Raw genomic sequence first — 25,017 nt, 5'->3', positions numbered from 1 at the left:
TGATTAAATCTAATTTATCAGGTTTTCACTTTATGAATCATTCTTTTAGGTCAATTCTAAGAACTCTTTGCCTAGCTTAGAATCCCAGAGATTTTCTTCAATTTTTTTTTAAAGTTTTATAGTTTCATATTTTACATTTAAGTCCTTGATCAATTTTAAGTTTGCATGAGGTGTGAAACTCATGTCTTTTTGCCTGTGGATGTCCAATTGCTCCAGCACCATTTATTAAAAAGGCCATCTTTCCCCTATTGAATTGCTTTTGCACTTTTGTCAGTAATCGGTTAGGGAGGTTTGTGGGGTCTGTTTCTTGATTCTCCATTCTGTTTCATTGATCTATGTGCCTATCCTTTCACCAATACCACACAGTCTAGATTATTGTAGCTATACAGTAAGTCTTTGAATAGAGTGAGTCCTCCCACTTCATTCTCCTTTTTCAAAATTGTTTTAGCTATGCTTGTTCCTTTGACTTTCCATATAAATTTTTTAAAAACCTTGGCTATATCTACAAAAATCTTTATGAGATTTTGACAAGAATTGCATTAAACCTGCATATCAATTTGGGAGAGAATTGACATTTGTACTATTTTGAGTAGAAATGTCATAAACATGATACAACTCGTGTTATACAACTCATAAACATGATATGTGTCTCCATTTATTAAAATCATCTTTTATTTATTTCATCAGTGTCGTGTACTTTTCAGCTCACCAGACCTGAACATATTTTGTTAGATTTACGCTTTTTATTTTCTAAGCAATTGTAAATGTTGTTGGATTTTTAATTTCTGTGTCCAGCTGTTCATGACTACATAGAGAAATACAACTGATTTTGGTATATTAGCCTTATATCCTGTGACTTTGCTGAATTCACTTAGTTCCAGAAGTTTTTTTGTTAAGTTCTTGGGATTTCCTTTGTAGGCAATAATGTCATCTGCAAACAGATGACAAGACAGAACAGGGACAGTTTTGAACTAAGTGGTGGTTCTGCGCCTAAGAGAACTAGGTTCCTTTCCAACTCTATGCCTTTTATTTCCTTGCTATACTGGCTAGAATTTCCAGAACTTTTGAATAAGCATGATAAGAGTGGAAATCTGTGTCTTGTTCATGATCTTGGGAAAACATTCTGTCTTTCTTTAAGTATATCATTAGCTGTAGATCTTTTTAGATGTTCCTTATCAAATTGAAGAAATTCCCTCTTATTTCTATTTTTCTTAGACTTTTAATCATGAATGAGCATTGACTTTTGTCACATGCATTTTCTGCATCAGTTGATAGGGTCATATCATTTTTTTCCTTAGCCTCTTAATATGGTATTAATAGATTACACTGATGTTCAGATATGGATTAGGCCTTGCATTTCTGAAAGTAGAATATCCCATCCAAGTGGAGTAAATTCCACTTGGTCATGGTGTATAATTCTTTATATATATTACTGAATTCTATCTGCCAATGTTTTGATAAGATGATTTGTGTCTTTATTCATGAGATCTATAGTTTTCTTTTTTTGTACTGTCTTTTTCTGCTTTTGATATTAGGGTAATACTAGCTTTATAAAAATTCATTTTATAATGGGAATGTTCACTTCTCTTCTATTTTCTGGAAAAGATTGTGTATAATTGGTTTTGGTTTTTCTTTAGAAGTTGATGACATCCTCCTGTGAAACCATCTGGACCTGGAGATTTCTTTTTGAGGAACTTTTAAATTACAAATTCAATATCCTTAAGAATTACATGTCTATTATCTGTTTAAAATAAGGTGAATTGTGGTAATTTTTGTTTTACAAGTAATTGTTTCATTCCATCTATGTTGCCAAGTTTACGAGTGTACAGTTGCTCATAGTATCCCTTTATATCTGCAGAATCTCTAGTGATATTCCATTTCATTCCTGATATGGATCATTAGTCTTTTCTCTTTTATTCTTTGTTAGGCTTGTGAAAAGATTGTCAATTTTATTGACCTTTTCAAAGAAGAGCTTTGATTCTTATCAAATATTTAATTGATCCTTCAGATTGTTTTTCTGCTTGTTTTGAGTTTATTCTGATCTTTTTTTAGGTTCATCAGGAAAAGCTTAATTATTGATTTGAGACTTTTCTTCTTTTCTAACGTATACATTTAGTGCTATACATTTCCCTCTCAATACTGCTTTAGCTATGTCTCAAAACTTTTAGTATGCTTGTTTTAATTGTCTTCCAGTTCAGCGTTATTTATTTCCCTTGAGATTTCCTCTTTTATCTATGGCTTATTAAGCTTTGCGTTGTTTAATTTCCACATGTTTAAAGATGATCTTGTTATCTTTCTGTTACTGATTTTTCATTTGATTCCATTGTTGTTGTAGAACACACTATGTATATTTCAGTTCTTTCAAGTTTGTTGAGTTTTTTTTTTATGGCCCCAAATATGGACTATCTTGGTATATGTTCCATGGGCACTTGGAAAGAATGAGTATTCCGCTGTTCTTGGGTAGAGTGTTCTCTAATGTCTGTTTGATTCTATTGATTTATGGAGTTGTTGACTTCTTCTCTATCCTTCCTGACTTTCCGTCTAGTTCTGTCAATTTTGGGGAGGTAGTAACTGCGGTCTCCAACTATAATTGTGAATTTTTCTATTTCTTCTTTCAGTTCTATCAGTTTTTTCATTCAATATTTTTTTAGCATAAACATGCTGTTGTTTGCTGCATAAACATCTAAGAATGCTATGTCTTCCTGATGAATTAACCCATGATATATCATTATATAATGTACTTCCCTATCTCTGACTTTTTTTACTTTGTAGTGTACTTTATCTGATACTAATAGAGCAACTCCTATTTTCCTTTAATTAATGTTTGCAGGATATAAATTTTCCATCCTTTTGCTTTCAACTTGCCTACATTGTTATATTTGAAGTGAGTTTCTTATAGACATTTTTTTAATCACTCTGAAAATCTCTGCCTTTTAATTTATGTATGTAGGCTCTTTACATTTAACACAATTATTGATATGTTAGGGCTTATGTCTGCCATTTTTTATTTTGTTTTCCGTTTATTTTGTCTATTGTTTCCCTATTTTCTTTTTCCCACCTTCCAATGTGATACTTAATTTTTTCAGGAGTCTGTTTTTGTTTGTAGTGTTTTTGAGTGTATCTCTTTGTTTTTTTTTCCTTTTGAAACAGAGTTTTGCTCTTGTTGCCCAGGCTGGAGTGCAATGGTGTGATCTCAGCTCACTGCAACCTCTGCCTCCCAGGTTCAAGCAGTTTTCCTGTCTCAGCCTCCCGAGTAGCTGTGATTACAGGCACCCGTCACCACACCTGGCTAATTTTTTTGTATTTTTACTAGAGATGAGGTTTCACCATGTTGGCCAGGCTGGTCTCGAACTCCTGACCTCAGGTGATCCACCTGCCTCAGCCTCCCAAAGTGCTGGGATTACAGGCATGAGTCACCACACCCGAGTATATCTCTTTGTACAGATTTTTAAGGGTGGCTGTAGGTATTATAATTTATCAGAATCTAATGACATCATCATTTCACCAGTTTAAATGAAGTGTAACAATCTTAAAAGCACGCAAGTGTGGGGCCAGGCGCGGTGGCTCACGCCTGTAATCCCAGCACTTTGGGAGACCAAGGCAGGCAGATCATGAGGTCAGATGGAGACCATCCTGGCTAACACGGTGAAACCCCGTCTCTACTAAAAATCCAAAATTTAGTCGAGCGTGGTGGCGGGTGCCTGTAGTCCCAGCTACTCGGGAGGTTGAGGCAGGAGAATGGCGTGAACCTGGGAGGCGGAGCTTGCAGTGAGCAGAGATCGCGCCACTGCACTCCAGCCTGGCGACAGAGCGAGACTCCGTCTCAAAAAAAAAAAAAAAAAAAGAAGTTTGCAAGTGTGCATGGAGATTCTGAGCCTTCCAAAGCAGCCAGGGAATGTTCATCCACCACCTACATGAACAGATACAACAAGCACAGCCATGCACACAAACAAAATTGAGGCTGTGCCCAGACTCCACTACACCTCTGGCATCTACTAAGGTTGCTTTTCTCACCCCTCTTCTTCCCTATGGCCCCTGATTCTCATCTCCTGCCCAATTCCAAGCTGACAAAGTTGACACCACTTACATAAGCTCAACCTAGAACCAAAACCAGATAACTGCCGCAAATAAGAAGTCATATAAAGCCATGAAAATTTTGTTTCCATCTGAAGGAACTCAGATATGATTGCGGAATTACTATTGGTGATAATTTGGGAACCATGAGGAATGTACCAGGAAAACAGTAAATGTCATCTCGCTTTCCCAAAGGAAGATTTTTTTAAGACTGCAAATACTTACCTTCATATGAGTCTTGCAAAATTCTAAAATCAGCTTTAAAATAGATGGTTTGGGGTGATGTAGAAAATAGGAAAACAGCATAGATATGTTAACAAGGGGTATATAGAACTACCCGTATTTCCCTCTTTGTCTTAGCTGAGAGAGATGTATCAGAGGAATGTAACTGTACTTAGGATAGCATTTGAAACAGTATATCACAATTACCTTGCAGGAAAAACAAACAAACAAGAGGCCTGGGTAATAGGAACATACATAGATGGTTAATCGGCTTCTCAGTACAGGCTGCATTATTAATGGACTGAGCCAACTCACTGATCACTGGTGTTACCAAAGGAGATTACTGATTTGCCCAGTCCTTGTGAATAATTTGCTAGTGTTTGGGTAAGGATATAGATGACATGCTTATGGGAAGGTACAGGATGGTTAAGACTACAGAAGTTAGAACCAGCTTTCAATTTTGAGTTTACAAACTTGTCAGCTTCAGCTTCTTCATTATAAAATAGGTATAATAATACTTCATAATTGTTATAATAATCCTTAATACTGGTGTGATAAATAAGATACTGTAGGTAAAGCACTTAAATGCATAGGGCCATGTAACACACTCAGTAAATTGTGGTTTTGTTATTTTTGCTTTCCTCATCACATTTGCTGCTACACAAAACTGGCAAGAATAGGTGATATATGCATGTATTGCATACGAACGACAGGATAGGTCAGGTGCAGTGCTGCACACCTGTGATCCCAGCACTTTGGGAAGCCGAGGCAGGTGAATTGCCCGAGGTCAGTAGTTCGCAACCAGCCTGACTAACGTGGTGAAACCCCATCTGTACTAAATACAAAAAAAAAAAAGCGTGGTGGCGCATGCCTGTAATCCGAGCTACTTGGGAGGCTGAGACAGGAGAACTGCTTGTACCTGGGAGGTGGAGGTTGCACTGAGATGAGATCACGCCATTGCACTCCAGCCTGGGCAACAAGAGTGAAACTCCATCTCAAAAAAAAAAATAAAAAATAAAAAAAGGATAGGCCTTTCATTTCCCTTTAACTGAAGCAAAGGATCAAAATTTGGGATGCTTTAACATCATTTGATATAAAGAAGATCCAAAAGTCGCCCAAAAAGAGCTTACCAGAAGTCAAAAATGAGATTATAGGCCATGTGTATAAGTCAGGGTTCTTTAGAGGGACAGAACTAATAGGATAGATGTATATATACAGGGGAGTTTATTAAAGAGTATTGACTCGCATGATCACAAGGTAAAGTCCCACAACAAACTGTCTGCACGCTGAGGAGCAAGGAAGACAATCTAACCCCCAAAATCTTAAAAGTAAGGAAGCCAACAGTGCAGCCTTCAGTCTGTGGTTGAAGGCCCAAGAGTCCCAGGATGAAGAACGTGGAGTCCGACGTTCAAGGGCAGGAAGCAGCCAGCACAGGAGAAAGATACAGGCTGGAAGACTAAGCCAGTCTAGTCTTTCCACGTTCTTCTGTCTGCTTTTATTCTGGCTGTGCCGGCAGCTGATCAGAGGGTGCCCACCCAGATTAAGGGTGGGTCTGCCTTTCCCAGTCCACTGACTCCAGTGTTAATCTCCTTTGGCAACACCCTCACAAACACACCCAGAAACAATACTTTGCATCCTTCAATCCAATCAAGTTGGCACTCAATAGTAACCATCACACCATGCAATCCAAAGCTTTCCCAGGCTGCATCCCAGCAGGATTTCCTGCAGAATGTGGATGATAATGGCCATTCTGTATTCCTCACTTGTCAGCCACATTTGAAAGATGTAGTATCATTCGGGGTGCCTTGTTGTCAAAGAGAAATTCACAATTTAGCTGCCTTTAGAAAAGAGTCATCAAGATTATGGAGAGCCTGGGAATGTTGACATGAGAGGAATAGAGGGTCATGTCACCTAAAGAAAGGAAGGCTTGGCAGATAACATGATTGCTGGTTTCAGAACCATTGAAGGCCATTACATAGAAGGAATACGTTTTTTGTGACCTTTCAGCAAGCCGACAGTGAGTTTAGATAGACATAGAGCATTTGACAATAGAGAAGAGAAGAAAACCAACATTAAAATAATTATTTAAGAGTCTCTCTTTACTTGCTCTTGTAATTCCTAAAGTGAAGTCAGAATATGAAGCAATTTGTGAAAAAAAAAATCTATCAAAATACTTTTACACTAGCTTTAACTGTGCCGATTTGTCAGTGTCAGCTTACATCTGTGTAAGTACATCTGCTCTTAAAGTTGAAAGAAACACATTGCATTCAGCTCAAAGCAGCATGCAGGTCATACTTCCATCCCTTCCTAAGAATTACCATTGTGGGCTTTTTACTGCCTGGTACAATTTAAACTGTCATTACGTCTTCCTTAGTGATAAAGTTATTTCTTTTCTTGCTGGTTCATAAACTGATACTGTTGTCAACAGTCTTTCAGCAATCTCTAACTGCTTAAGAAATTGTTTTTCTGGATGCCTTAATCTTGGCAGTACAATGAATTCTCAACGATATTATACTGAGTTTTAATTCTATTATTGTTTTTCACCAACTAATAGAACTATCATTTTTCTATTTTCAGCCATGGCCATAATAGTCCTTGAAGTACTACTATGTTATTTAACATCCTTAAAACTGGCACTGAAGTATCAACAAAGTGCCTTCTCAGGTTGAGGGAAATGATGGTTTGTTTTTATTATGTTGGTCCCCAAATGTTGGTAGCAAAATTACTGAGAAATGAAATAGAAAAGATTAAGTTCTTCTGTTAAGGAGAGATTCCTACTTCTGGGTATACACCTGAAAAAATTGAAAGCAGGGACTGAGGCCGGGCACGGTGGCTCACGCCTGTAATCCTAGCACTTTGGGAGGCTGAGGCTGGCAGATCACCAGGTCAGGAGTTCGAGACCAGCCTAGCCAACGTGGTGAAACCCTGTCTCTACTAAAAATACAAAAATTAGCCCGGCGTGGTGTCACGTGCCTATAATCCCAGCTACTCAGGAGGCTGAAGCAGGAAAATAGCTTGAACCTGCGAGGCAGAGGTTGCAGTGAGCCGAGATGCACTCCAGCCTGGGCAATAGTGTGAGACTCCGTCTTATAAAAAAAAAAAAAAAGAAAGAAAGGGACTGAAACAGATATTTCTACACTCATACTCATCGCAGCATTATTCACAATAACCAAGTTCATCTATGGCGGAATGGATAAACCACATCACATTCAATACAGTATGATTCAGCCTTGGAGGAAGGAAATCCTGTCACACACGACAATGTGGATGAACCTTGAAGACATTATGCCAAGAGAAATATGAGACAGTCACAAAAGGACAAATTTTGTATGATTCCACTTATATGAGGTACCTAGAGTGACCAAATTCATAGATACAAAAAGTAGAATGTTGGTTGCTAAGGGGGAGGGAGGGAAATGGGGAGTTAGTGTCTAATGGGTACAGAGTCTCAGTTTGGGATAAGAAAAAACTTTTGGAGTTGGACAGTGGCAGTGGTTGTGCAAAAATGTGACTATCCTTAATGCCACCGAACTGTACCCCTAAAATGGTGAATTCAGTGGATTTTATATTATGTGTATTTTGCCACAATGAAGGGGGAGCACGAGAAAGACAGAAACAGACAGATGTTTATTATGCAGTAAATTCACACAATTCCATAAGGTAGATATTGTTAGCTCTGTTTTAAAGAGGAAGCTGTGGCTTGCACAGTGCCATGGGCCCAACCAAAACTGAGACTGATGAACCAAGGTTCAACGAATTGAAGAGCCAAATCCACCAACACAAACTTCCCGCTGTAAAACTATTTATGCTAAAGGGAACCACCCCCCACAGAAAATCACATTTTTCTCTGGATTGTTGTAATTGATGTGGCCATCAATTTGGTCCTCCACAAATGGAAATTAAGCAAAGGTAATTGCAGGAGTTATTTTGAGGCAATGCATAAGTATTGTTTTTCTAAAACTGGCAGCCCTGGACCAGAAGGAGGAGGTGCCCCACTTAGCTTTAGTTGCTGTTCAGTTCTGGACAGTGATTTGCCCAAATGTGTATGCACTGCATTCTCACACAGACCTCCCGCAATCACGAAAGCAGGCCGTAGCCCCGAACTCCTGCCCGGCATGCTTTGGAAACAATTCTTTCTGTACTGCCTGCTGTATCCCCAGCCAGCTGGCAATAAAACTCTGCTAGGAACATTGAAGTATTAAGATAGATTATTTCCTTACTGCTCCCAAAAAAAGAAACTAATTCCCCTGGGCCTGACTGCACTCTAGATACCAGGTAAAAGGTGTCGTCACTTGCCTCCTGTCACCCAGGAGCAGAGCTCAGCAGAAATGTCCTTTCAACTGCTTCTTCTTGGATTGGCCCTATGCCACTCCTCCTGTCTTCCTTCCACAGTTCCCTGATTTTCTCCAGGCCCTCATCACAGTCTCACTGGGCATCTTGTCACCATGTCTTGGCCAGGCTTCACAACCTACCACCCCTGCGCCACACACACTTATATAATAAACATATAAGGAGACCTAATACATGTGGGACACTTTGCTGACATTGGGGAATACAACGATGTATTCCTATGATGCCAACCATGGTCACTGCCCTCGGGAAGGCCATGTCTTGATGAAGAAACTCACCAGCAGAGCATTACACCACACTTCAATAGGCCTCTGACCAGAACAGGCTCAGCCCTGGATATGCCGGCAACCTGAGTGTCTGGCATCCCAGCCGCTGCCTGTACCTCTGCCTCCAGGCTTTTGCCCTTGCAGCTCCCTGGATCTGGAATGACTGTGTCTGACTCACTTTTACCTGATGACCGTCTTACCACTCAGGGTCTAAATCAAAGCCACTTTCTGTCTGAAGCTCTCCCTAATGCCTGCACTCCAAATGAGTCTCTTCTTTGTCTACCCTCTTATGGTTGCTTTCTTGCACGTCGTTATAAGCTTAACATGGATTATATTGAAGTTAGTTCTGCATGCTCATCTTACCCTGGAGATGTGAAATTCTCAAGGGCAGGAATCACATGTCCTCCATAACATCCAGCATAAGCATCATGTGTAGTCGGCATTCATTTTGTATTGCTTTAAATCTAATGTTGCACAGCCTTGATAATTGAGGAAAGAACGTTTGAGTTCCAAGTGCCACAAGAGTCTAAATATGATAGATAAACATATTTGGCACACTGAAAGAATTGCATTTTATGTTGATAGTTTCTACATCTGATGAATTATTATGGAAAGGACAATACCTTCATTTTGGATAAAGCCAACTTGATAACTAAAATGGGTTATCCCAGCTTCTAGCATTTGGCTTTGCGCATAGTGAGACTGTGGCTTTTGAACAGTGTTGAACATTCAGAAATCCCCAACCAAATGAGGTTGTTTTTTTTTTGGCAGAGCAATATAGATGGAGCAAACAATAAGTTGCAGCATCAACTGAATCCACGTGATTATTCTCTCAACTCCCTTTCACCCTACCCTGAACCCTGAGCTTCTAGGAGATACGAAAGTCTACAGCTCTTCACAATAGCAATGTCTCCCAGAGATAATGCTGACATTTATGCCCCCGTGTCAAACCTTTGTGGAGAAAGAACAAGAATATAGACGGGGTCCATAGGAGTTTGTTCCTCTAATTTGTATTTTAAACTTTAGAAGTTGTCCCTGTGTGTAAACTGAGCTCTTCGGATGGGGCACGTTGATTGGTGAAATGGATCCCTTTATGAAGTTACTCTCCTAAGAAACAGAAGGAAAATTAACGTTTAAGGAAAACTGTGTTGTTGCAAAAGGAGTAACATTTGAAAAAGGACTCTGGCTGGCAATGCAAATATCTGGAACAAAGGAAGGAAAGTCGGGCATCTGCAATCCTACTATGCATGACGCTTATGCTGGATGAGACATATGCATGAATCATATGCATGACTAATCCAACTATGCATGACGCTTATGCTGGATGTTATGGAGGACATGTGATTCCTGCCCTTGAGAATTACACATCTCCAGGTTAAGATGAACATGCAGAACTGACTTCAATATAATCCATGTTAAGCTTATAATAGATGTGCAAGAAAGCAACCATGAGAGGGTAGACAAAAAAGAGACTCATTTGGAGTGCAGGCATTAGGGAGAGCTTCAGACAGAAAGTGGCTTTGAGTTAGACCCTGAGTCTGTAAATAAAAATAGTCTGTAAATAATTTTGCCAATAATTTCTTTGAAATTTTGGGTCAAGTTCTTGTATGCCCCAAGGGAAACTGCAGCCTTAAATAGCTACAATGTTAACCATTTCAGGCTATTGTTTTCAATAACAACCTGGGGATAGGGCTTTTCCACAGAACAGAGCTTCCAATCAGATCAAATAGTTCCAATGCCCCGGGATCTGCTTAGAGGGGAGCTGTGAGACCAGTAAAAATATTAACTGTTCACTGGAGATGGTGGTTTCAACAGCACTCCAAAAGGGTGTGTCCCCTCTGTTGGCTGCAAGGCTGCCATCTGTTCACAGCTAGTATGCCAGAGCTGGGGGGCAGGGGAATGTGCATATCCCCAAGTTGAATCTCCAAAGACCCCATTGTTTTTATCTAAAATCAGTAGTTTTTCTTGGATAAATGAGTTTGTTTGTTCTCTGCCTTTGGTTACTTAGTTCAGGAATGGTTGATTTTAATAGTTTTGCCAATATGTTAACCTAATTCCTCTCTGTCATTCCAGAAGTCCCACCCCCCAATGTAAAATTTCTTGCTCATTTATCTCAAATGTTTTCCTATAAAATTTTTATGTGCTGACACAAAAACTTATACATGATTGTTTATTACAGCATTATTCATAATAGCCAAAAAATAAAAACAAGTCAACTGTCCATCAACTGATGAATGGACAGATTGTTATATATATTCATACAGTGCAATACTATTCAGCTATATAAAGGAATGAAGTACTGATACACGCTACAACATGAATGAACCTTGAAAACATCATGCTAGGGATGGGTGCAGTGGCTTGCACCTACATGTAGTCCCAACTACATGGGAGCTGAGGTAGGAGGATTGTTTAAGCTCAGGAGTTGGAAGCTGCAGTGAGCTGTGGTCATGCCACTGCACTCCTGGGCAGCAGAGTAAGAACCCATCTCAAAAAAGAAAGAAAGAGACAAAGAGAGAGGTAGGGGAAGGGGCGGGGAGAGAGAGAGAGAAGAAAGAAAGAGAAAGAGAGAAGAAAGAGAGAGAGAGGGAGGGAGGGAAGGAAGGAAGGCAGGGAAGGAGGGCGGGTGGGAGGGAGGGAAGAAAGAAAATATCATGCTAAGTTAAAGAAGACAGATACCAAAAGCCACAGATTGTATGATTCCATGTATGTGAAGTGTCCGGAACAGGCAAAGGCATAGAGACAAGGGGTAGATGAGGGATTTGGGCTAGGGAAGAATGGAGAGTGACTATAATGGATATAAGATTGGAGGGGGGATAATGAAAATGTTCTAGAATTCAGTAGTAATTATGGTTGCATAATTCTATGAATATACTAAAAATCACTGAAAAGGGTGACTTTTATGGTAGTGTATATAAATTATATCACAATAAAACTTTATGAGTTGGCCGTGGTGGCTCACACCTGTAATCTCAACCCTTTGGGAGGCTGAGGCAGGCGGATCACTTGAAGTCTGGAGTTCGAGACCAGCCTGGCCAACATGATGAAACCCTGTCTCCACTAAAAAAACAAAAATTAGCTGGGTGTGGTGGCGCATGCTTGTAATCCCAGCTACTTAGGAGGTTGAGGTAGGAGAATCACTTGAACCTGGGCAGCAGAGGTGGCAGTGAGTCGAGATCGTGCCACTGCACTCCGGCCTGGGTGACAGAGTAACACTCCGTCTCATTTAAAAAAAAAAGAAGAAGGCCAGGCACAGTGGTTCACACCTGTAATCCCAGCACTTTGAGAGGCCGAGGTAGACAGATCACGAGGTCAGGAGACCAGCCTGGCCAATATGGTGAAACCACATCTCTACTAAAAATACAAAAATTATCCAGGCATGGTGGCACACGCCTGTAGTCCCAGCTACTCGGGAGGCTGAGGCAGAAAAATCACTTGAACCTGGGAGGCAGAGGTTGCAGTGAGCCAAGATCGTGCCACTGCACTCCAGCCTGGGCAACAGAGTGAGACGCCATCTCAAAAAAAAAAAAAAAAGCTTTACAAGGTCTTTATAAGTTAAAAAATAAAAATTTTTCGGGGCACAGGAGGATCACTTGGGACCAGGAGTTCGAGACCAGCCAGGGCAACATAAAAACAAAAAAAAATTAATTAGCCAGGTGTAGTGACACACACCTGTGGTCCCAGCTACTCAGGAGACTGAAGTGGGAGGATTGCTTGAGCCCAGGAGTTCGAGGCCTCAGTGAGCTGTGATTGCACCATTGCACTCCAGCCTGGGCAGCAGAGTGAGACCCCGACTCAAAAAGAAAAAAGAAAGGAAAAGAAAAAATTTTTACAGCAAACTATTTTAGGTCTAGAATAATGATCAACTGAGTTACCCTCCTCATTTATTTATTTACTCATCCATTTCATGAGATGATTTAAAGACAGTGCCTGGCATAAAGAAAGCACTCAAGTGTTAGGGGTTATTAGTGGTAATTAAAGTAAAACATTTAAGTGCCAGTGTACCACTGTGTAACAAAAATGAATGAAATATTGATTCTGCTTCTAAGAGCTCAAAAATCTGAAGAGTACACAAACGTGTAACCAAATATTAATAATTACAGCAATGCGGCCGGGCGCGGTGGCTCAAGCCTGTAATCCCAGCACTTTGGGAGGCCGAGACGGGCGGATCACGAAGTCAGGAGATTGAGACCATCCTGGCTAACATGGTGAAACCCCGTCTCTACTAAAAAAAAAATACAAAAAACTAGCGGGGCGAGGTGGCGGGCGCCTGTAGTCCCAGCTACTTGGGAGGCTGAGGCAGGAGAATGGCGTGAACCCGGGAGGCGGAGCTTGCAGTGAGCTGAGATCCGGCCACTGCACTCCAGCCTGGGCGACAGAGCGAGACTCCGTCTCAAAAAAATAATAATAATAATTACAGCAATGGAAACAATGTGTAACAGAGAAGTATAAAAGCCACTGGAGGGGTACAGATGGAGGACTTTAGTCTGGGAAGAACAAAGGAGGCCTTCTGAAGGAAAATGACCTAAATAGAGGTTCTAACACCCAGTGACCTGCTGAAATGAGTTGAAGAGTTTGGTGGGTGGAAAGTGGAGAAAGGAGAGCATTCCAAGCCATAGAAACAGCGTGTGCAAAGATGAAGCTTGCGAGGGCGTGCATGATCATGTGGGGAAACAGCCAACGAGGAGACTGGAAAGCAGGTAAAGAGTTTAGAGTCTCTCCTGTGGTTAACAGGATTCACCCAAGGAGCCTGCGGAAGAGAGCGTCGAAGTAACTAGCAGGACAAGAGAAATGCATTCAAGGGTACAAGACTCGTGATAGGAGCATGGTTAGTAGAATCAAGGTGAAGCCTGGACTGAGAAAGCAGTAGAGCAAGAAGTACTGAAGGAGAGAGAGGCAAGAACTGAATATGGAACTACCATTTGACCCAGCAATCCCACTACCAGGTAGATATCCAAAGGAAAATAAATCCTTCTACCAAAAGGACACATGCATGTGTATGTTTATTACAGCACTGTTCACAATAGCAAAGACATGGAATCAACCTAGATGCCCATCAGCAGTGGATTGGATAAAGAAATATGGTGCATACACACCATGGAATACTACACAGCCATAACAAACAATGCGATCATGTCCTTCACAGCAACATGGGTGCAGCTGGAAGCCAGTATCTGAAGCAAATTAACACAGGAACCAAAAACCCAATGCCACATGTTCTCACTTATAAATGGGAGCTAAACAGTGGGTACACACAGACATAAAGATGGCAACAACAGACTCTGGGGATTACTAGAGAGGGGATGGAGGGAGGGGGACAAGGGTCAAAAGACTAACTATTGGGTACTTCGCTTACTACCTGGGTGATAATATCAATCATACCCCAAAACCTCAGTATCACACACAATATACTCATGTAGTAAACCTGCACATGTACCCCCAAATCCAGAAAGTTGGAAACAAGGAAAGAGAGAAAAGAAACCAAATTTAAATGTATATAGGAAGTAGAAACAAGAAAATATGATGATCGACTGGATTTAGACAGTTAACAAAAGAGGATAAATTTCTGGATTTCTAGGTTAGTTGACTGGGTATTCATCTCAGTGTGGATTAAAAAAATAAGAAAATTTGAGGAGAAAGGTATGTGTTCATTTGGGGTTCATGACAACTTTTTGGTACTTATGGAACATCTGGATAGAAATGTACAGTAGTTACTTAAAACTTCAGTTTTGAAGTTTAGGAGATCTCTAGACTACAAATAGATTTGGGAGTGGCTAGCATAAAGTTGGTAATAGAAGCCTTTGAGGAGATGAGATTGTCCATAAACAGAATGTACAATAAAAACAGAATAGAAACAATTATAAAGTATTAGGGAATAAAAGCATGTAAGGGCAAGTTGGAGGAAGGAGAACCCAAATGAGAATCCAGGCTGGATTCCCCAAGAAATAGAAGGAGATGTTGACCAGGTGCAGTGCCTCACCCCTATAATCCCAGCACTTTGGGAGTCCCAGGCAGGCAGATCACTTGAGGTCATGAGTTCAAGACCAGCCTGACCAAAATGGTGAAACCCCCTCTCTACTAAAAATACCAAAAAAATTAGCTGGGCGTTGTGGCACCCGCCTGTAATCCCAGCTACTTGGGAGGCTGAGGCAGGAGAATCACTTTAACCCAGGAAGCAGAGGTTGCAGTGAGCTGAGACTGCACCACTGCACTCCAGTCTGGGCAACAGAGTAAGACTCTGTCCAAAAAAAAAAAAAAAAAAGGAGGAGGAGGAGGGGCAGGAGGAGGAGGGGGAGGAGGAGGAGGAGGAGAAGACAGAATAGGAATGTGGAAGTTAACAGGCCAAGCTTCCATTGGAATTACCTTCAACACGATGTGATCTTTCAAAGTCACAGTTTCTTTATCTATAAGGTAGTATTAACGGTAGCCAGGCATTGGATAAATGGTAACAAATGTCAGGTATTATTATAAAGTAGAAATAACTCAAGAGGCAACTACAAAAGTAAACAACTTTAATGAAAGTTATACTTCTATACGGATTATAAAGCCATTATAGTTAAGGTTACTGAAAAGAAAGGCTTCGTTTTACCAAAGCAGATTGACTAGTAAAATGCCCCGTGTTGGATTCCCTGAAACTAAACAGAGAACTGTCACCTACTAAGTACCATTTTCCACACCAAAGCCCAAGGGATCAAAGCCTCTCAGTTCAAGCCATTAATGTTTATGAGTATGATTTGATAAAAGTGTCATGACCAAGGCCAAATACTTTCATTTTTGAAATACAGTAAAGTTAGATTAACCTCCTGAGGCCATAAGATGTTTCCTCTGGGTCCCATGGAAGAGCCTTATATTCCAATACTTTTGTAAGTCAGAGAGAAGACAACATGAAAATGAACAAAACTTAAGGTGCAGATGGCTCCATAAGATGGTCCATCACCTCCAAAGATTCTCCCACTGGATTCAATAACCTGGAAGCATTTCCTTCTTTGGGGGAAAAAAACATCGCAACCTTCTGAAGTTATTTTCAGTAATATGTTACAAAGTTAGTCATTTTGTCTTTTGAGACATTGGTTTAAAGCTTTGTGGTCTGACGATTACTGCATATGCTCTTCTTTGCAATGGCAGCCTTCCAGATACAAAGGGTCAAGCTTGTTTGTGTGGTTGGCTCACTGTCACCTAAGAACTTCCCATCATTGCTTGTACTTTAAAGACATGATAATGAATGGGACCTACCAGCCCAACAAAATCAAGATCTCACTTTAGTTCTAATAAGCTAGAAAAAGTTAACTTAGCATAAGTAATTTAGGGAGAAGAGTGGGAAAAGAAGAGCATCATTTTGTTAGACCAATGTTGAAAATAATTCATCTAACATGAGAGAGTTAATGTTTCTGAATATGCACACTCTCTTTCTTCTGAGCAGATCAGCTTTCTTTTGAGGTGAAGATAAAGTCATCGATATACTATTTTGGTGTTTCTTTAATGAGTGTTTCTGCATCCGGAGCACATGGGCATGTAGTAACCTTTATATTGATAGCAGAAGGCTCTGTTCTGTAAGTGGACGAGATAAAATAGTTCCTTTCCTTACATTTTGTGTGTTATTAATGTATGCATTGTTTTATCAGGAATGACTCACCAAAGAAGAACTATTCAATTCCTTCTGAATGATGTTTCACTTTGAAATTTGGGAATTATGCCTTATTTCATGACGAGTGGCCAGAGTGAATGATTGTTGCAATGATGCCTCGTTTCCCCATCTCAGCCAGCAGACGCTCATTTTTCAAAATGCTGGACTTTCACTTCTTCTTTGAATGTACACCATTTATGAAACAGCCACTCCCGTCACTGCCCTGATAACATTTGCAATGGCATCATCATTTATGTTGGCAATATCATTGCTCTGGGTCAGGTTGCAAAACAGCCAAAGAAACACATTTGTCATCTAACGCGCAAGTTCTAAGGAGAAGTGAACTTTAGTTTATGAATGCTTCCAGCTATGGCTCTCTTTTTCTTAAAAGAAAAAAAAGATCTTAAAAGGAAAATGAATTTTTCAGTTTGTTGGTTGAAATTTTGGCCATTGGTGTTATAAAGCGACGCAGTCAGAATCACCAAAATGGCACATAACACATGGAAAATATTACCTTGACCTGGCAAAGCTATTTTCATGTTTGACCACTACTTGAAGGATCTAAAGGGCACATTTCTAGAACAGTTTTTTTTCTTTTACTTTTTTTATATTAAAATATAGAGACAGGGCCTCACTGTGTTTCCCAGGCTGGTCTGGGCTCGAGTGATCCTTCCACCTAAGCCTCCCAAAGTGCTAGGATTACAGGTGTGAGCCACACCGCACCTGGCCTAGTTTATCTTTTGTAACAGTGAAATGCACTAAGAGATTTACTGTTGATGTTATATTCTAGATCTGTCTTAATTTGGTTTCTCCCTCAGTGCAGCTGCAAAAAGTGGTTGCTTATCACATTCTCAGGGTTTAGTATTACTAAGAATAGTTTTGGGCTGTTATATGTAAGTAATTCCATACAAGCTTTAAGAATAGATGCAGTTGTATACATTGCCACTAAGAGGATACTTAGAATATAGGGAATATCTTTACAATTTGAGGACATCGAGATGGATGTACATGAATGTAATGTGTAAATGTATGTTTTTTAAAATCCACATTTCTCTAATTACTAGAGAGATCGAGCATTTTGTCATATGCTTGGTGATATATAAAGTTACTTTCCTGTGAACTTACATATTTCTTTTCTTATGGTTCCCTCTTTATAGGCTTTGACCATTTTTCATTGTGTTGATTGCATATTTTTTATTCATCTTACTAATTTAAATATTATGCATGTGGACCCTTTTTGCTGCTTAGTGTTGCAAATCTTTTCTCATACTCAATGACTATTTTTCTTAACATCGTTGACAGGATCTTTGGCTGAACAAAAGTGTTAAATTTTTATGTACTTCCATTCATTAACCTTTCTCTTTATGGCGTCTAAGTTTACCACGATGCTTCTAAAGTCTTTCTCTACCACATTGCTTTGCATTTCTTTAGGTCTTCCTTATTGCCTTCCATAAGGCTTTATGGGTTTTTTTTTAATTCATAAAACGTTGATAAATTTCTCTTTAAATTGTTTAAGTATAGAAATTGAGATTATAAAATATAATCTATATTTTATTGGAGAACTTTACATTTTTAAAATATTATTTTTAATCTATATGCTTAGTAGGAATTCATTTTTCCCCAAGTGGATGCAAAAAGGGTCTAACTCCATTATTAAATACTTGATCTTTTCCTTGCCTATTCCAACTGCCACGTTTGCAATATATTATATTCAAATACATACTTAGTCCTGTTTCTGGAGTCCTTATTTTATTCTACCGATTTCCTTTACCAACATGACCCTTTTTCATCATTGCAGCTATAAAGTATAGCCGAGGCCAGGTGTGGTGGCGAACGCCTGTAATCCCAGCACTTCGGGAGGCCGAGGCGGGCAGATCACTTGAGGTCAGGAGTTCGAGACCAGCCTGGCCAACATGGTGAAACCCCTTCTCTACAAAAATACAAAAATTAGCTGGGCTTGGTGGCATGTGCCTGTAATCCCAGCTGCTCTGGAGGCTGAGGCAGGAGAATCACTTGAACCCAGGAGGCAGAGATTGCAGTGAGCTGAGATCACACCACTGCACTCCAGCTTGGGTGATAAAGTGAGACTCCATCTCAAAAAATAAATAAAAATAAAATATGAAATATAGCTTAGATCTGATAAAGGGCATTCCTCCCCTTGTTTTTTTATTTATTTTTATTTTCTGGCTCTTCTTAGAACCTTTAGACCTCCTTACTCATCATCTGCATTTAATTTTCATGTAGATTCTCAAATCTGTCTCTCCTCTCTACTACCACTAATACTTAACTGAGCCCTTTTCCCTTGTTTAGATTATAGCAACACTGCAACCACCTTGACTGGCTTTCTCTAGTGTTGCCCAGTTTAGTCTGCCCTCTAAACTCCCTTCGTAAGAAAATCTGATTATTTTTAGGACTCACGTAATTTTTTACAACAGTTTTGTTGAAATATAATACACATACCATATAATTCACCCTTTTCAAGTGTACAATTTAATGATTTTGGCATATTCACAGAGTTGTGCAACCGACACTATAACTAATTTTAGAACCTTTTTATCACTGCAAAGAGAAACTCCATACTCTTTAGACATCACTTTCTAATGCCACCATCTTCCTGTGCTTTCCCCACCGAGCTCTAGTCAACCACTCATCTACTTTCTGTCTTTAGCAATTTGCCTATTCTGGACATTTCATGTAAGTGCAATCATGTAATACGTGATCTTTTGCAATATGTGGCTTCTTTCACTTAGCATGATGCTCTCAAAGATCTATATTGTAGCATGTATCAATACTTCATTCCTTTTCTTAGCCAAATAGTTCTTTTACCACATTTCATCGATTCAGCATTAGATAGACATTTGAGTTGCTTCCACCTTTTGTCTGTTATGAATAATGCTGCTCTGAACCTCATATAAACTTTAAAATGAGTTTGTTAGATTTGAGTAAAATTTCTATGGAGATTTATGGGGCAGTGGCTTATGACTGTAATCCCAACAATTTGGGAGGCCAAGGTGGGCAGATCACTTGAGGTCAGGAGTTTGAGAGCAGATGGGCCAACATGGTGAAACCCATCTTTAATAAAATACAAAAATTAGCCAGCCGTGGTGGCATGCGCATGTCATCCCAGCTACTCGGGAGGCTGAGGCAGGAGAATCGCTTGAACCCAGGAGGTGGAGGTTGCAGTGAGCCGAGATCACACCACTGCACTCCAGCCTGGGCGACAGAGTGAAACTCCATCTCAAAAATAGAAAACAGGTAAAATTTATATGGAGATTTTTGTTGCAATTACCTTAAATTTATAGATAAATTTAGGAAAAATTTAAGTTTTTTTTACAGGAAACTTGTTGTGGAGGTTTTTCGCATTAATTTAGCACTTATTTATTGCCTTCCATAAATTTTATCATTTTCTTCATAAAATTCCGATGCATTTCTTTTTTGTAATTTCTGTGTATTCTTTGTTTTGCAATTTTAAAGGGAATTTTTTCATTAAAATTTTATTTGATATTACATGGAAAAGCTGTTAATTTATGTATTGCTATCTTATATCTAGCTACCTTGAGGATTTCCCTTAAAAGCGCTCATGGTCTTTCAGTTGATTTTCTCTTAATTTACAGATAATTGATCGCATAATCTATAAATACTCAAAACTTATCTCTTTAAAATATTTATATTACTTATTTTTTAAAATTTTCTAATTTCACTGGCTAGGATGATAAATAATAGCAGCTGTGGAGGCATATATCTTTTTCCCTATCAACTTTAATTTATTTAATTAGGAACAATGTTACAGCCAAAATTAAAGAAATCTAATAAAGAAAGAAAAATCACACTAATCCCATGTGAAAACAAACTTTAAAAATGACTAACATTGGCCGGGCACAGTGTCGCATACCTTTAATCCCAACACTTTGGGAGGCCAAGGCAGGCACGTTACTTGAGGCCAGGAGTTCAAGACCAACCTGGCCAATACAGAAAAACCCCATCTCTACAAAAAGTACAAAAATTAGCCGGTCATGGTGGCATGTGCCTGTTGTTTCAGCTATTCAGGAGCTGAGGCACGAGAATTGCTTGAACCCAGGAGGCAGAGGCTGCAGTGAGCCAAGATCTCACCACTGCACTCCAGCCTGTATGACAGAGCGAGACTCTGTCTCAAAAAATAAAATAAAATAATGAACATTAAGTTGATTATATATGAATAGAAAGACTGAGGAAGAATATACCCCAAACTGCTATGAGTAGTTCTTTTAAGGGTATGTAATTCTACATACAGGAACAAGGAGAGACAGGGGGACCCGCCTTCCACTTTGTGCACATCTGTATAGCTTGTCTATTTGCAATTAGCATTTTCTACTTTTATAATTTTACAATGCATCCTAGAATAAATCCAAAGAGTACAAAGTGTGTAGTGACTTGTGTTTACATATAAAGATTGAGAGGTATGCCTTTTTAATGGCTAAGGTGTAAGGTCTGTTCACGAAGTTCAATCTCAACTCTATTAGAGAGTTAAAGATTGGATAGAAGGAAGGAAGAGAGGGAGGGAGGAAGGAAGGGAGGGAGGGAGGAAGGAAGGGAGGGAGGGAGGGAGGAAGGAAGGGAGGGAGGAAGGAAGGGAGGGAGGGAGGAAGGAAGGAGGGAAGGAAGGAAGGGAGGAAGGAAGGAGGGAAGGAAGGAAGGGAGGAAGGAAAATGGATAGATAAAAATGTAGATATAGATATATACCCACTTACTGTTAAAACTTACTGTCCAAACACAAAAAGATGACCACAAGAGAGAAATAGGTACAAAGAAAAGCTTTACAAATTACACAAGTCAGAATTCCAGGGCAGGACAATTGCTGCTTATTATCTGCTTCCTAGGGTGGCTAGGAAAATGTGAATGAGGCAATTAGTTCATGGTTGAAGAGAATGTTAATTGCTCTCTAATGTCATCATATCTTGATGATTTCCTGTCAAAAGTTCTTCCTTCTGAGACACTGTGGGGGAGTTTAGCAATCATAGAAGGGCATCTACGTCATTTGTCCCAGTATTTAGGGTGCCGCATAAATGACAGTAGTGCCATATCTTATTGTTTCCTGCATTTTGGAATGTGACTAATGTACCTTTTCCATTGTTCCCTTCCAGAATCTCCAATGAACACTCACCCAAACTCCAGATCCGGAGTCATAGTTACCTGAGGGCAGTGAGTGAAGTCTCCATCAACCGGAGCCTGGACAGCCTCGACCCTGCAGGCTTGCTCACATCACCAAAGTTCCGCTCCAGGAATGAGAGCTACATGCGAGCCATGAGCACCATCAGCCAGGTGAGGGCCGTCAGGGCAGCAGTGGTCAGGAGCCATTAGCGGCAGGAAGGTTAGCGAGAACTGAGAGGGCGTGAGTTAGGGAGGCAGTCGCTCACCCAGGAGACCATTGGGTCCTCAGACAGGAGGTCCAGTCAAGTGGTGCAAAGAGCATGCCATGTGTTCAGCCACAGTAAGCCCCCGGTATCAATGGTCTGCCAGGAGGTGGGGCCCTGTATAGGTGGATAAAGCACAATGAAGAGGGTCCTTGGAAATTCACTTGAGATCAGGAGTTCAAGATCAGCCTGGCCAACATGGTGAAACCCTGTATCTAGTAAAAATACAAAAGTAAGCCTGACATGGTGGCACACACCTGTGATCCCAGCTACTCTGGAGGCTGAGGCGAGAGAATCACTTGAAACTGGGAGGCGAAGGTTGCAGTGAACCGAGATCATGTCACTGCACTCCAGCCTGGGTGACTTAGTAAGACTCTTTCTCAATTAAAAGAAAAAAAAAAAAGAAAACTTTGACTTTTAAGCAAGCAAGAGATATGAATCTAACTTTGATGTAGGATAATTAATCTGGCAAAAAAAACATAGGAAAGATTGGAGAAAATGAGAAACTAGAAGCAGAGAGGCTAGTTTGGAAGACACTGTGATCATCAAGGTGAGAATTAATGTTACTGATGGTGGTGGTGACCATAGTGGTGATGTTGGTGTGTTGGTGATAATGATGGCAGTGATGGTGATGATAGTGATGGTGATGGTGATGATGGTGATGGTGTTGGTAGTGATGGTAGTGGTAATGACGGTGATGGCAGTGGTAGTGGTAGTGATAGTAATGGTGATGGTGGTGGTGATGGTCGTGGCAGTGATGATGGTGATGGTGGTGACAGTGATGGTAACAGTAATGGCAGTGGTGATTGTGATGGTGGTGGTGGTGATGTGATGATGGTGGTGGTGATGATGGTGGTGGTGATGTGGTGGTGGTGGTGATGATCATAATGGTGGTGGTGGTGATGGTAACGGGTGGCAGTGGCGGTTGTGATAGTGATGGTGGTGGTGGTGGTGGTGGTGATGGTGATGGTGGTAACAGTGATGATAGTGATGGTGATGGTGGTGATGATGTTGATGGTGTTGGTAATGATGGTGGTGGTAATGATGGTGATGGCAGTGGTAGTGGTAGTGATAGTAATGGTGATGGTGGTGGTGATGGTAATGATAATGAGTTATAATAATGAGTTATGATCACACCACTGCACTCCAGCCTGGGCAACAGAGCTAGACCCTATCTCTTAAAAGAGAGAGAGAGAAAGAGAGAGAGAGAGAGAGAGAGAGAAAACAGAGAACATAAATCAAGAGTTAGAAAGAATTAAAGAGAAATTGACAAATATCAAAAACAGACCAAGAACATTAGACATACAGGTAATAGAAGTCCCTTCAGAAGAAAATCAATGGAACAGAAAAAGTAAGAAAAACAATGAATTTTTTTAAACTTTCCTGAAATAAAAAGTTGAGTTGGAGCTACATAGTGGAAGAACATACCATGTAAACACACCATGTACCTGAGAAATTGACCCAAAGCAATCAACATCAGGGCATATTCTGGTAAAATTACAAGACTTTAAAGAATTTTTTAAAAAACACTTTGAAATTCTAGACAAAAAGAGCAACTGACTTAATAAAATGAAAACTGAGTTACCATTGGACCCTTTAACAACAATGGTTTATGCTGGAAGAAAATTATGTGTGTAGCATTTTAATACACTCAAGGAAAAATATGTGAATCAAAGATTTTTATATCTAGAAAAACTGACTTTCAAGTATAAAAGGTACAAACTGTTATAAGCATGGATGCATGCAAAGAATATTGATTCCATGAACACATTCTGAGAAATGCACTAGACAATGAGCTCTAAACCAGCCATATGAATGAGCAGACATAAGAACTACAGATGCTCCTCTACTTACTTCCCTGATAGACCCATTGTAAGTTGAAAATACCATAACTCGGCCGGGCGCGGTGGCTCAAGCCTGTAATCCCAGCACTTTGGGAGGCCGAGACGGGCGGATCACGAGGTCAGGAGATCGAGACCATCCTGGCTAACACGGTGAAACCCCGTCTCTACTAAAAAATACAAAAAACTAGCCGGGCGCGGTGGCGGGCGCCTGTAGTCCCAGCTACTCGGGAGGCTGAGGCAGGAGAATGGCGTAAACCCGGGAGGCGGAGCTTGCAGTGAGCTGAGATCCGGCCACTGCACTCCAGCCTGGGCGGCAGAGCGAGACTCCGTCTCAAAAAAAAAAAAAAAAAAAAAAAAAAAAAGAAAATACCATAACTCAAAAATGGGCATTTTGTAAACATGATGGCTGTGAAAACAAAAGACACAATATCCAAAAAACGCTGGACTGGCAACACAGTACACTTTGGAGTATCAGTTGTTTACCCTTGTAATTGCATGGCTGAGCACCTACCCAGAATCTCGAGATAATACTAAACCACATATCAACAGCCCAGAAAAAGATCTAAATTCAAAATTCAAAGTACAGTTTCTACTGAATACATATCAATCTTGTATCATCATAAAGTAGAAAAAGCATAAGTCAAACCATCATTAGTCATGGACCACCTGTAGTAGCAAACATTAAACACAATTATGTGTAGAACTAAGACTAAATGAGCATTCACTGGTTGGGGAGCATAATAGGTTTATTTGCTCTGATGATATAAATACAGCACAATTATTTAAAAATGAGAAAAGAATAGAGGGACCACATATAAAATGAAATTGTTAGCTCTTTAATCATATGTGGGCAGGGGTAGTATTAGTAATGTTTTCTGTGCATATATTATGGGATAAAGTAAATGGATAGTTATAGAATATTCCAATTCCATCATCTCCTGTGTCCTTGAGAACCAAGATTCTCAGTATGGAATAAATATCTAAGAATAAACATATATAGAAGAGGTTGCATAAGAACCCTATAGTATTTATATCCTAGTTCTTCCCACTGAAAAGACCTAAGAACAGTGATTAACCCAGTAGCAATGACAGCGTATCTTCCTAGTACCCAGATTGTGTTCTTGTGAAACCATTTCCCACTAAAAAAAGAAAGGGCTTTTCAGAAACATACTGATTCCAGGACTGGGCAGGAAAGGTTTAAGTGGAGTTTAGAATATTTTGTCATACCAGATATCAAAGAAGTTCTC

At 40.0% G+C, this 25,017-nt stretch overlaps 1 protein-coding gene across 32 annotated transcripts in view; it reads left to right on the top strand.

Moving 5' to 3' along the window:
- Window positions 1-25,017, top strand: part of DLGAP1 (DLG associated protein 1) — a 961,867-nt gene that overhangs the window by 704,227 nt on the left and 232,623 nt on the right. For all 32 annotated transcript variants that reach the window (XM_074022767.1, XM_045378186.2, XM_045378189.2 and 29 more), the window contains one exon: window positions 21,657-21,834. In XM_074022767.1, the coding sequence (XP_073878868.1) occupies window positions 21,657-21,834 (178 nt within the window). The remainder of the gene's footprint in view (window positions 1-21,656; window positions 21,835-25,017) is intronic.

The sequence above is a fragment of the Macaca fascicularis genome, chromosome 18, assembly GCF_037993035.2.
Source record: "Macaca fascicularis isolate 582-1 chromosome 18, T2T-MFA8v1.1".
Taxonomy (NCBI): domain Eukaryota; kingdom Metazoa; phylum Chordata; class Mammalia; order Primates; family Cercopithecidae; genus Macaca; species Macaca fascicularis.
This window is presented reverse-complemented; position numbering and strand designations above follow the sequence as displayed.